General features: G+C 29.7%; 1 protein-coding gene across 1 annotated transcript; it reads right to left on the bottom strand.

The window, feature by feature from the left end:
- Nucleotides 1-8,240: 8,240 nt before the first annotated feature.
- On the bottom strand, nucleotides 8,241-9,988 carry LOC114366828 (F-box/kelch-repeat protein SKIP25-like). The gene has a single exon (XM_028323834.1). The coding sequence runs from the start codon at nucleotides 9,859-9,861 to the stop codon at nucleotides 8,755-8,757; it is 1,107 nt and encodes a 368-aa protein (XP_028179635.1). The 5' UTR covers nucleotides 9,862-9,988; the 3' UTR covers nucleotides 8,241-8,754.
- Between the last annotated feature and the right edge of the window lie 3,336 nt (nucleotides 9,989-13,324).

Genomic DNA, 13,324 nt, shown 5'->3' with positions numbered 1-13,324 from the left:
AATGGAAAATTTTAAACAATTTTAATGATAAAGTGATAGTAAAAAATAATTAAGTAAGTATGCCCTAAATTTTTTAAGAAGACGTGTAATGGATTATTTTTATTGTATAATTTGGAAGTTTTAGGCTGAAGGTCATCAAAATTATTAACACATATGAAACAATTAAAAAATAATTTAAATGCTCATAAAAATAATTTTAAGTTTAACATCCATAATTATAAACCACAAAATATTGCAGCTCATACAATACAAGTAATAAATAAGAAGATAGATAAGTCAAATTATTTAAAGTTATTTGAATTCAACTAAACTTACTATTGAACTCAATTATTTAAATGAGTCAAGCCTAACTTTAAGGACTCAACTAGTTTGTGAATAGTTTATTTACAAATTTAATAATAATTAAGTTATAAATCAATTAAATAAGTTAATTTTAAACTTTATTATTATAAACAAACCAAGTTCAAGCTTTAATTATACTTACTTAAATAAATAAGTTAAACTTCAGCAACTTATTTTTTTTCACAAGCCAAGCTTAAATGGCTTAAATTTCTGTTGTTTGGCTCATTTACACGCCTAATAACAAGTATCAACTATGCTACTTATGTAAGAGTATCATTTCATAGCGATTGACTCGTTATGTCACTTTCTCTTTTTTTTGTTATTTACAGTTGGGTTGGGCAGAATGATGAATAATTGTACAGAACAATTTATAATCACTTGAAACATTTACAGCTGTGTATACATAATTAAACTCTCAATTCTCTTTGATCAAATTTATTCTCTTATCAATCTGAAGCATATTTTCCCCCTTATTTTCTATTTTCAGGAAGTGTGTACTTCCTTCTTATTGCCCAGATGGCAGTAAAGTTTATAAGAACAAAGCTCGTACCCTTTTATGAAATTAAGTTTTAAATAATAACTACAAAAGGAAAAATGTTTCTAGGAATATTAATAAACTGACTTTACTGATTTAACCATATAGTTGTTTATTGTTTGACTATTTTATCTGAATTCTTAGATTCCAGATCAAGATATGATATATGTACTAGAGGGAATAAGCATGGAAGGCAGCGAAACTTCTTGGAGATGATTGAAGGTATGTGCTTCCATGGTAACAAGTTCTTAGTTGCTCTTGTTCTGTCATTACCATTTTACCACATTTGCACTATGGGAAATATATAACAGCAACAAATACATAATATTTAGCTTATAATTTCTATTAAGAGTAGATTGGAAAGCAGTTCTGACTTCTGAGATTCATCTAAAATCAGTGCATATCTATTTGGATTTTATGAACTCATTTTGGTTTGACACCAAATGCAGGATAATTGGGAAAGAATATTGGACTTTTACTCACCAATTTCATTAGCCAAATAGTCCCACTGGTAAGCAAATGGCAAAGAGAGCTTTGAATTAGTGAAACAATTACTATATTGCCATGTTCCTTTATTTAAGCCAAAACAATTTTTATCAAAATTTTGGTTCTGATGAATTGATCAATGAAGCCACAACAATTTATATGTTCATGGCAGGCTGCCTGTGAATTTTTTAGGCTGTTAGCTTTTGATATCTTTAAGCAAACAGTACATGAGAATCAAGTAAATTAAGATTATACTATATGTTGCCAATTCCAATGTTATGAGACGTGACATTATCAATAAGCCTTCATTGTTGAAACCTCTTATTTCTTCAATTTCAAGATCTGGCAGGTTAATAGTGATGAGAAAGAAGATGAGATAGAAGCATTTTTTGCCAGTCACGTGAACCATTCCAAAGTTATGAATTTGAGGTTAAGCATTAAGCAGATCCGTATTAAAGAAAGATGAAATCGAAGTGTAAATCATGAGAACTCTCTGCCAGACTTAATAAAACAATCTCAATTCTTCATTTTTATTTTAAGATTAAGATGTTTCAACTTCCTTTTGCAGTCGGGTAAAGAGATATAAGGTTGATCGGATGACTAAGAAAGAATGGGAGAGGGAAAGGTCACAAGGGTTAGATCCTTCTTACTAATAAAAATTAATAACTAATAATTAATATTTATCGATAAAAATAAAAATCATCTGATAAATTAGGATTAACTCTGTTCAAAGAGAGTCTAAAGAGATAATTCCCATGAAACAAATGAAAATGGATTAGGTTCCATATATCCCCCTGGAGGACTCGTATTCATCTCAATTTGGCTATTTTGGCTATTCTTGGAGGTTTCTGTTCTGAACTTCTTTTATATAATTTTTTTCTGTCTTCAAGAGAGAAAGCCAAGCTGATAGATTAAAGTCTTAAATATTTATCTTAAGTTGCATCCAAAGAAGGTATTGCTCTCTCTTTGCCCTTACCCTCAGTCTGTATCAATAATGCACTATCATTGAAGATGTTTGATTTGTTAAAAGTCCTGATTTAATAGATTTACTTTGAAAAGTTATCTTTCTTAGAAAGAACATCGTCTTAATATATTAAACTTGGACCTTTCTTAGATTTATTTACAATTGGATCTTCTTCTTCCCTTCCTGCCTAATATTTTTGTTTGTATTGACAAAGGATCCCAAACTTGAGATTCATGGGTAATCCCAAACACATCATCCTTCTCCCTTGCAGCAACTATATTTTTCTTAAATTTACTGGTCAAGTGATGAGTGATGAAGGAATTTTAGTTGTGACTGTTAGCCTTGACCAGACCAGACTAGTTCCTGAAGGAAAGCTACCCAACATTTTCTTTTGTACCAGACAAGATGTCTTCAAAGGCATTTAATAATTAACAAACTTTTATGTTTCTTCTTAATCTTTGATTGGTCAGTGTTTGAACTCCTTTCATTTTGTGGCCTCTTGGAAGTAGTCACTAGTTTAAAATTCCCAAATTTAATCACTTTGTACCGGTTAAACCTCCACTATATGTTTAGTTAGAGTGGTCCTAACAGTTATTTAACCTCCAGAAAGTTATGACAGTTTTAGCTGTCAGAACCTGCTTATTTGACCGCCTCAAAACACTTTTTTTTGGTAGCAAATAATAAAATGGCACTTAAGTTTAAGAACCTATAAGGCTATAACCAACTCTTATCGAAAATGCTATGACTTAAATTGCTTCTAATTAAATTGAATTAAAAATCGATTTGATTCCATGCATCCCTCCTTTGATTATGCATTTGTGCCTTCTTCATGTATGTGAAACACCACCAAAAAAAGAGAGTATACTTTTTTCCTATGGGCTATGGCTAGGCACGGTAGTTGTGCTGCCATTATAGTATCCCCACCCCACCCTAAGTCTTATTTTCAAAATCCATGGCACAATTGGAGGACCATATGAAAAATGAATTAAGGCAAAAAGTAGCTTCTCTACTCAATCAATGTAAGACCATTTGAAAATATATGGATTTAAGTATAGGTAACGTGTATCAACAGCAAAGGCTAATAAAATTGTCGTTGCTAGGAATCGAAATACAAGGTGTGTGTCACACTCAAAAACAGAGGAAAGAAAATAGCCTTATATGGCGATCTATGAAATTAGTGGATCACACCTAAGTTGTAATGTGAGGACAAACTTGTGACAAACAAAGCAAGGTGAGGAAGCTAGCTTTGTTGCTGTTTTTGTATTTACAATTTCGTCCTTAATGATGGAAGGAAAATTGAAGAAAAGATAAAGGCTTTTTTTAACATTTAGGGGATAATTTTAAAAAAAATACCAACATAAATTTTTAAAAAAAAATTAAAAAATGGATAAGTGGTATTTTAAAACATGACTTTTTATTTAGAATTTGTGTTTCCAAACACAACTTGTTAAGTATACATATTTTAAATTCAAATTAAATAAATCATATTTTTTAAGAAAAAAAATTGTGTTTAGTAACACAACTTTTTAATTTATTTTATTTTATTTTTGAAGTTGTGTTACCAAACATGACTTCTTTTTTTACTTTGTTTTCCTAAAAGTCATGAGTTGAATTATGACTCCCTTATGTTTTTTTTTTTGCAAAAATTTAATTTAAAATGGCTTCCATTTGTTAAAAAAAATATAAAGTCATGTTTTATAATATGACTTACCCATTTATGTAATTTTTTTAAAATAATTTAATCATTTCCTAATTTTGAATAAAAATTTTCCCTCTTTGATTTCTAAAAAAAAAAAGATAAACAAATAAAATGTATTCTCAATTTTTATTTTAAAAAAATTATGTAGAACATTTTTTTAAATAATTAAATAAAAATAGATATCAAAATATTTTATGTTATTATTTCTAGAAATAAAAAGGTAAACGGTAATATGTGATCTTAATGTACTAGTTCAGGAAAAAAAAAACCAAAAATGTTATTAAAAAATAAAATATTTATTATATTGAAAATATAAAAATTAATATTTAGTTCTAAAAGAATTAAAAAATATTAAATGATATTTATTAAATATTTATTAATCTTTCAATAATACTTGTTAAAATGACTTAAACAAAAATAGTTCTCCATATTAGGAGTCAAGTTGTTCCTTGCTAACAGGACTTAAATAAAAAAGTAGTTTGTAAAATTAGAAATCAAATTGACCGCAGTTTATGAATATTACGTTGATTTAAAAGGTATTGGATTCATATATTTTAATGTACTATTTTTTTTTACATAATTATTTTTTTTAGTCTCATAGATGAAAAAACATATGAATAAAATGAAAAAATCCATAAAAGATAACCAGTTAAATTTTTCAATTAATTTTCAGTAGAAACTAACGGGATATAATGTGAAGCCTATATGGCTTGTTAGCTAGAGGAGAAATAAAGTAAAGCATGGGATTGATGGCTCACATGCTAGACACGTGTGGGACATTTACCTTCTTCTTCTGTACATAGTAGATAAAGCAAAAGGGGGAAAATAAAATTTGGAGTTGGAAATTGGAAAGACACAGAAAAGGAAACCTGCGTTAAGGATTTTAAGCCGTAAGAAGAAAATAATGAATGTGAATGGAAAGTACGAAGAGACTGAAGAGACTAAGGTTGGCAAAATTAATAATGAGCCAATATTTTGGAGTTGGAGAGAAAGTGCCAGACAATTTCACATCAAGGGATCAAATTCTTGTTATTTATGTGTTGACATTTCAATTTGACAATCCTAATATCATGCAAGTTTTATAAACTTATGCGACTTGGTTTTGTAGGAGCGCACAAATGTTCGACAACTTGATCAAGATACACAAGTGGGGGTGCACAAGACCACAAAGTGCTACCTAAGGGACTAGTCAAGTTCAAACCCAAGTGGCCCATAAAGAGTTGGGTCAAAAACAAAACAAAGACAACTAAATTAATCGTGTATAAATATCAACAGGAGTTAGATTTAACACAAGAGATTAGTCTCTTATAACATAAAAAATTAAGGTTTGAATTTATGTTGAATGAAGTATTAATGCTTAGTGTCTGACCATATCTTGGATAAGATTACTTCTAAAGGAGGAGATCTGAAAAGAAAAAAAAAAGTTACGTATAAGTGAAGATTCCATTGGGTTATCAAAATGCTTTGAAGGCAAAATATTTTAAATGTTAAGAGAAAGGGTATATTAGAGTCATCAAAGGACATATTGTAATTTATTAGTCGCAACAAGTAAAAAGAGACAGGAACAAGTTTTGGGTGCCATCACAAAATGTGATTAATTTGGGAGCAATTTTGTGCAACTTTACCAAACGCATCAATTAATGACCATGTGAATAACAATTGTTCTAATTTGTTTTGTCTTTATTTTTAGATTATATGAATATTTTATCTTCAAATATTTAACACAATTAAATACTCAAATAGTATTTGAATTCATGATTATTAATTAAGTTTGAATAATATTGTGTTAGTTAATCTATGTATTCAATGATTAATTTGTTTTTTCTTTGTTCAATTTGATATGAATCTGTGAATAGAAAAAGCATCAATAAATATGTCAGCACCATAGGAAATGTTTAGACAATATAACGCCCGGCCTAGTTTTATTTTTTAAAAAAGGAAAAGTTGAACTAAACATATTTAGAGAAAATTGCTAAAAATATTAAATAACTTATTTGTAAACAAAAGAAAAAGAGAAGAAAAAATAACCTTAAAAAAAGTTAATTAAGTAGCTTTTAAGAATAAGCTACGCACTTTAGTATCTTACTCTCCTTTACTCAAACTAAGTATTTGTTAGGAGACCACGGCTAATATGTGAGTGGAATAGGTCTTGCATGGTGGAAAAATTAATTTGTACCCTATGATTAAAATGAAGGTTCTATGATGTGAGGGTGCATTATAGTGAACAAGTAGCATGTAACTATTTTTTTTTTCTTTTAAACAAAATTGCAAATAAAAACTTCAAAATACAGCCACTACCTTCTCATCCCAGCAACTACCTTCTATCCCAGCTACCACCTTCTACGACTTCATCCATACATTTTCACATTTTTAAGTCATTAATATTTCAACATTTGCTTCAAAATTCATTTCCAAATGGCCCAAATAATATCTTGGTGAAAGGAATCAAAAAATATATTCAGATTCACAATTGCAAAATCAAATTTCATCACAGAAATAACCAAATCCCATGAAACAAAATCATTAATTTTAAAAAAGTAAAAAACAACATCGATGTATTTTTACAAAATCAGTATAAAAAAATGTGTCTTTACAAACTATTGTTTCTTCCTAACTTTTCAACTCAAGAAACAAATTGCCACAATAAATTTAACTACAACAACCTGTAACAAGAGAAAAGAGGTAAAAAAAAAAAGAAAAAAGAAGCAAAATAACAGAAACAGATGCATTGACGACGAGGGTGTGAGCGGTGGGATTAATTAATCAAAATAATTAAATAATAGTTTGACGTATTTTAAATATTAAATAATTTTTTAGATGAATAATATTAAATAATTTTTATATTCTAAGACAATAAATACATATATATTTTCATTTAATTCTGTTTTATGCAAAATAATTAATCAAAATGTTATTAACAATAACATTGCTCAAATAAAAAATATTCAAAAGTCGTTTTCTGGACTTTGGCGTATTTTAAAGTCAATTCTTGACAGCCAACCAAAAGAATGCATTCCTCCATCAAAAGTTGATTTGTAATATAATAATCACACCAATATCTTACCCGGTTTCGATGCCAATTGGCTCTCAAAGGTTTGGTAGGACTCCAAACTTCATCAAACTAAGAAATAAATATCCTTCGTGTTGAGGAGACATACCCAAGAGTATCATTGAAAACCCCAATTAAAAAAGTCTTACATTTTAGTGATGCAAAATGCAATTCAACTTGTAATGAATAAAAAAAAATCCAAAAGGCAACTCTTGTCCTATTTGATATGTTAAATAGACCATGTCAATATTGTAAATATTGTAAAGTGTTTTATATTATCAATAGATAAAAATCATTTTTGGTACATTTTTATGAAAATTACCCAAAAATCAATAAATTTATCGTATTTAAAAAGTTTTAATTGAAGAATGACAATAATAAAAAAAAACTTTACATTAGTGGTGCATATATTATATATTCGTATTTAAATGTATTCTTTATTCATTTTAGTCTTTTGACATTTTATCAAATAAAATAAAAAATATGAATAAAGTTAAAAAAAAACATTTGTATTTGAAAACTTAATGATTTGTTTGAATTAAAAGTGAAATAAAGAGAAAATAATAAAAGAAAGAAAGAAACAGGAAAGGTAAAGGCAAAAGAGAAATAAAGAAAAAAAAATGCGTTGTTTAAATGAATAGAAATGAAAAAATAAAGCAAAGAAGTTTTTCTTTCATTCATTTGAATGAGTAAAAAAATAATTAAAGATAAATTAATAATATATTTTTATACTAACTTAAAAATTAGTTTTATCACCATATTGATTTTTATGTTTCAAAATAATTTATTTAATTAAGAAAAACTAAAAAAATAACAACTAACATTTTCTCCCCTTTCATGATAGGTTGATAGAGATTCATTTTTACATAATATTGGATATATTAAAAATATATTTTTTATTTTTCTTTCAAATAAATAAGAAAAATTAACACTTTTAACCTATTTTACTTATATTGAATTTTTTTTATAACAAATCTAAGACCTCTTTTAAACTAATAAAACTCTTTAGACCAATCCCTGTGGATTTTTACTTAACGGAATTATTTGATGGATAAGTAACTTAAAAAACAGCATTAGGGCAAATAGATTGTATCATTAAAAATAAAAAAAGTATTTTAAAATTTTAACGTGACAATAAAAGCATACTAAAAAAAGGCTAAAAATAAATGTTGAATTCTGGCTGAGATATATTGTTTGTTTGTGACTGAATGAAGCAAGAGTAAGGAATGAGTGGGCAATTTGCATCTCTTTAGGCATTGGCCAGTCAACAAAGCAACAACATTTGATTTATATTCCTCTTATTTTAGGCATTTCCACAACTCAATAAAAAATCTCACGCACCCCTTCTTTCTAACCATACGTGCCCCCATCACCATTACGGACAAATTTTCACTTTCCCACAAAACAACCAAAATTATTTCAATTCCCAGGAATACTAGATTCTTCTCATTTAATTTTGTATTTTTACTTTCCTACAAAATAATTAATTAAGAAAAGTAATTAATTTATATCTCTTCAACATGTGATTTAGGACTAGAATCTAACCAATCAAGATTCTTCTTTGTAATCATACACTTAGTTAGCCTATAACACCTATATTTTATTTTTTGTTATTAATAATAATCATGTTTGATTCAGATAAAATTAATTACTCTTAACCATGTCAATCATACATGCAATCACTGGTCGGCTGGCATCCGGGGTAAGATGTGAACGGCCACCGGCTCGAACTCTTCCGGCAGCAAAATCGGCACAATCCGCGGCGGCACAGCGGCGACATCGACGACGGAGATCCCGGAAGAAGGCGAAACGACGCACAGTTTTCCTCTCTGAGCGACGATTTGTTCGGCTCCTTTGAGTCTCTTATTCTCGAGAATGTCTTCCCACGCGTCCTGTTCCTCCACGTATCTTCTGAGAACACCTTTGGCTTCGTCCACAACGTACATGACTTCCTCTTCCATGGCCGCAACGGGTCCTCTCCAGCCGTACAGCATCCCCTCCGGCATCTCCTTCCAAGCATCCTCCGCCACGTCATAGACCACTCCTTCTTTCGCGGCGTCTCCCTTGACGTTGACCATGCAGAGTTTCTGCTTCCATCCAACGGCGTCGATGGCTTCTCTGCTGAACCTGCCGTCCTTGAGCTCCGTTTTCTTTTCCCAGACGGCGTTGGGGTTTTGGAGGTTCCATTTCTGGAGGGAGCGCGCGACGTGGATGGAGAAGTGGGAGCCGATACCGCTGGCGACGTAGACGGTGGGGCCCAGGGAGCCGAGGGCGCACCAGCGGCGCGGGGTGGAGAGGGTGGGGCCGAAGGACCAGGTTTTGGTGAGGGGGTGGAAGATCAGGGGCTGGGGGAGGGCCGGGGAGAGGTTGTGGGTGGTGGCGGCGAGGAGGACGAGGCGGTTGGAGGAGGAGACGGACTGAACGGAGAGGCTGCGGGAGAGGAAGGAGGGGTGGCGGCGGAGGAGGAGGTGGTGGAGGGGAGGGTGGGGAGGGAGGGGGAGCCAGGTGGCGGAGATGGGGTCGAAGGTGTGGAAGTGGATGGTGGCGGAGGAGTGGGAGAGAATGGCGTAGAGAGAGAAAAAGGGAGGGAAGGAAGGGGAGTATATGAGACGGCGGCAGGAGTGGGAGATTGAGAATAAGAGAGAATGGTTGATGGAGGAGAGACACAATTCTGCTATGTGGTCGGGGAGACCTGGGATCAGAGGTTGTTGTTCTTCAACATCATCATCATCATCATCATGTTGCTTTTGGCGTTTGGAAGAAGAAGAAGAAGAAGAGTCGGCCATGGTGGATTTATGTGGAAGACAGTTAAAGTAATGTTGGATTTGAAATAAAAAGCTAAAGTAAGGGACACTCTCACTCTGCCTTTTTGCTTCATTAAAACATATCCCATCTTTCCAACTGCTCTGCTGTCCAATTCATAACAAATAATCAATTAACCAAAAAAACATCTCTCTCTCTCTCTCTCTCTCTCGGATAATATTATGATCATTTTTTCATATTTGAAGAAAGCGTGACAAAGTAATAAATTAATTGTTGAAATATAAAAATTTAATTTAATTTTTAATGGATAAAAGGTATTAGAGATTAATTTTGTGAATAATTTACTCATAAATTAGTTTTTAAATTTGTATCTTAATATAAAATTGATCTTTGAAAATATAATTTATGTAAATTAATTTTTAAATATTACAACTTAGTAATAAAATGATCTGATAAATCTAAAAAATATATATTTGATTTTAAAATGAATTCAAATGTTTTTTATGGTGTGGATAACAAATGTTTTTTCAAAAAGTTTGCATCGATATATTAAATTATGACATTATTCGAAGAATGAGTTAATATAATTTCTATATACTAACATTATAAAAGAATTTTACAATTTTAATCACGATAAATATAAGTTTTAAGATTATTATAAAAATTAATATACTTATCTTATATATTATCATTAATAATGCCATAAAATATATTACCTTCATCTCAAATATAAGAAAAAAAGTTAAAGTGAATTCACAGGATTTGTTTTATAATGTCGATAATAAATGTTTTTGCTGGATGAAAAAAACGTTTTTGTTGGCATACTTATGACATTATTAATTTAAATAATGAGTTGTCAAATCTACAATAATATAATTTTTATACACCAACATGCATTATTGTTAATCACGATAAATATAAATTTTAAAATAATTCTTATAAAAACTAATATACGTATCATATATTATATATTATCGTTAATAATGCCATAAACTATTTCATCGTCAAATATCCCTAGTATTTTGTTATCATTATAGCCTGCACTGGACCACAACCCTACTGAATCCACTTTTGCCGCCTATGACAATAATGTAAGCATGCCCATCCTTATTATTATTTTATACAAAAGCAATAAAGTAGTCCATCGTAATTATAAAAATAAAAAAACAAGCAAAAAAGTGGGAACAAAAAACACACACTAACAACATGTTTAGTTCTGAGTTGAAAATGTAGCCACACGAATTTTAGTGAACAAAATGTTGAAATAATAAACTTACAATTTTGACATTTTATACCTGGGAATGAATGTGGTGACTTTTTTAGAAACATGCACTAAAACATAGGATTTATATCGTCAAAAAGAGGTTGCTTAGATAGGCAACCGAAGTACCACCAACAAGCAAACCAAGAACAATATCAAACCCAAAAATCTTATAAAAGGAGGGTTGAATTTTTATTTAAATGTCTAATTTTTAATAAATAATATTTTTTTAAAAAAAATTATTATTTTTAGAAAAAAAATTAAAACTAATTTTTATATTAAATGATGATAATCTTAATTATTATTTTAATAACAATAAACACACAATTAGTTTACATACTTTTTTAATGGTTGTCACTTTAATCATTATAATAAAACAAAAAACACAACTAATTTTATACTAATTAACATTAATCATCATTATAATAAAAACATACAAAATTAATTTTATATTAATTAACTTCATATATACACATATATATATATATATATATATATATATGAGGAATGATCAATATAACTTTAATAATCATTACATCTATTTATCACTTTCAATTGAATAATATTTTCTTAAAATTCACTATTGAATTAAAAGTTCATTTTTACATAGATTGTATATGCAAAATTTCATATTAATCCAAAATCATTTGATAACTTGTTCATATAGACTAAAATCAACCTAATATAATCATTTCAAAATATACTAAACTATATTGATTATCTTCTTGTTTTTTATTCAATTTTGACATAGATGATCTTAATAATACATATATATTTCAATGGTTAGATGAATAAAAATTATATTATATAAAAAATTATAAAAATAATATAACAATTATTAAAATTATATGATATAATTTGACTCTTCCTAAGGAAGGAGGAGTTTCAACCCTTTATGGCTACCATATTTGTTATTATTATCACCACAATCATATGTATTATTATTGTCACAAGTTCACCATTAACTAAAATTCATTTTAAATATAATTTGAACAATAACTTTATAAAGCATAATAATCTTATCATATTCTAATGGTGAAAACCTTGTATGATATTCTTGTCCTTGTTAACGAACCGCATGTTCTTTTTCCTCGTATTAGGTATTTTAATTTATTAACTTTTTTGAGGTATTGATAATCGGTACATAGCTGTTTCAATTGAGAGTTGAGGTCTTGTCTTTGCCATTCCAATTTTGCAATGGCTTCCGGCAAGTTCCAGGAAAGTGCACGTGGGTGGTGTGAAGCACGACGACTCACGAGTGCATTAAAGAGTGTTATGGATGCATCATGCATGCACCATGGAATGAACCGGAACAATGCTGCTTTAATTTTACAACTTAAGCAATAAATATAAGACAAACAAAACGGGGGAATTAGTGGTGCTAGCTAGCTAGCTACTTATATCCTGGTGTTTAATTATAAATTACTATACATAATAAGTTTATTAATTAACGTTTATAATAATTATTTTTTAAAATATTAATAATATTGTTTACCCAATTGTTAAACTCTTAACATAAAACATAGATAATCATATTAGTGGTATTTACTAATAAGTATAAAATGAAAAAAGTTTTACATTATTGACAATACACAATCATCCATGAACCAACACTAACCCTTACTGATACCAAACATTTTGACTTGATGCAAACCGATATTCTTTTGTTGTTAAATTCCGTTTGTTTGGTCCTAAGTACCCCAAATTCAAGCATAGCTAAATGGAAAAAGGTGTGATATTGGTGTGGTTGAAGTGGGGCAGTTGAGCTAGAAATTACATAGGATACGTTATGCGCAGACTAGTAGTAATATAATATGAATGGTTCCAAAAAGTACCCTCAATGGCACGCATGCTGCTTCAGCCACTTGTTTATTCTATTTTATAACGTGCAACGACAGTGATTGCACAACTGTTTGATTAATTATTTCTTTCTATTTTCTGTTCATGTCCACTTCTACAACATAAGCAATGACTGATTTAGATAGTTAAGAGCGCGCGGTGTTATTATATTGTACATTCAGTTTTTTCTTCTTCTTCTTCACTTTTAACATAATTTATCATATTTGTTAATTTCATCTTCTTCCTTTATTTTATTTTCTGTATGTCTCTTTTTTCTTCCATCCATTATATATACACTTTAATTTTTGGCTGTATGTCTAACTTTTTCTTTAAGAGCATGATAGTTTCAGTTTTTTTCTCAAATATTTTTGAACTATCTTGATAAA

The sequence above is a fragment of the Glycine soja genome, chromosome 9, assembly GCF_004193775.1.
Source record: "Glycine soja cultivar W05 chromosome 9, ASM419377v2, whole genome shotgun sequence".
Taxonomy (NCBI): Eukaryota; Viridiplantae; Streptophyta; class Magnoliopsida; order Fabales; family Fabaceae; genus Glycine; species Glycine soja.
The sequence above is the reverse complement of the archived record's forward strand: the minus strand, read 5'-3'. Positions and strand labels throughout refer to the sequence as shown.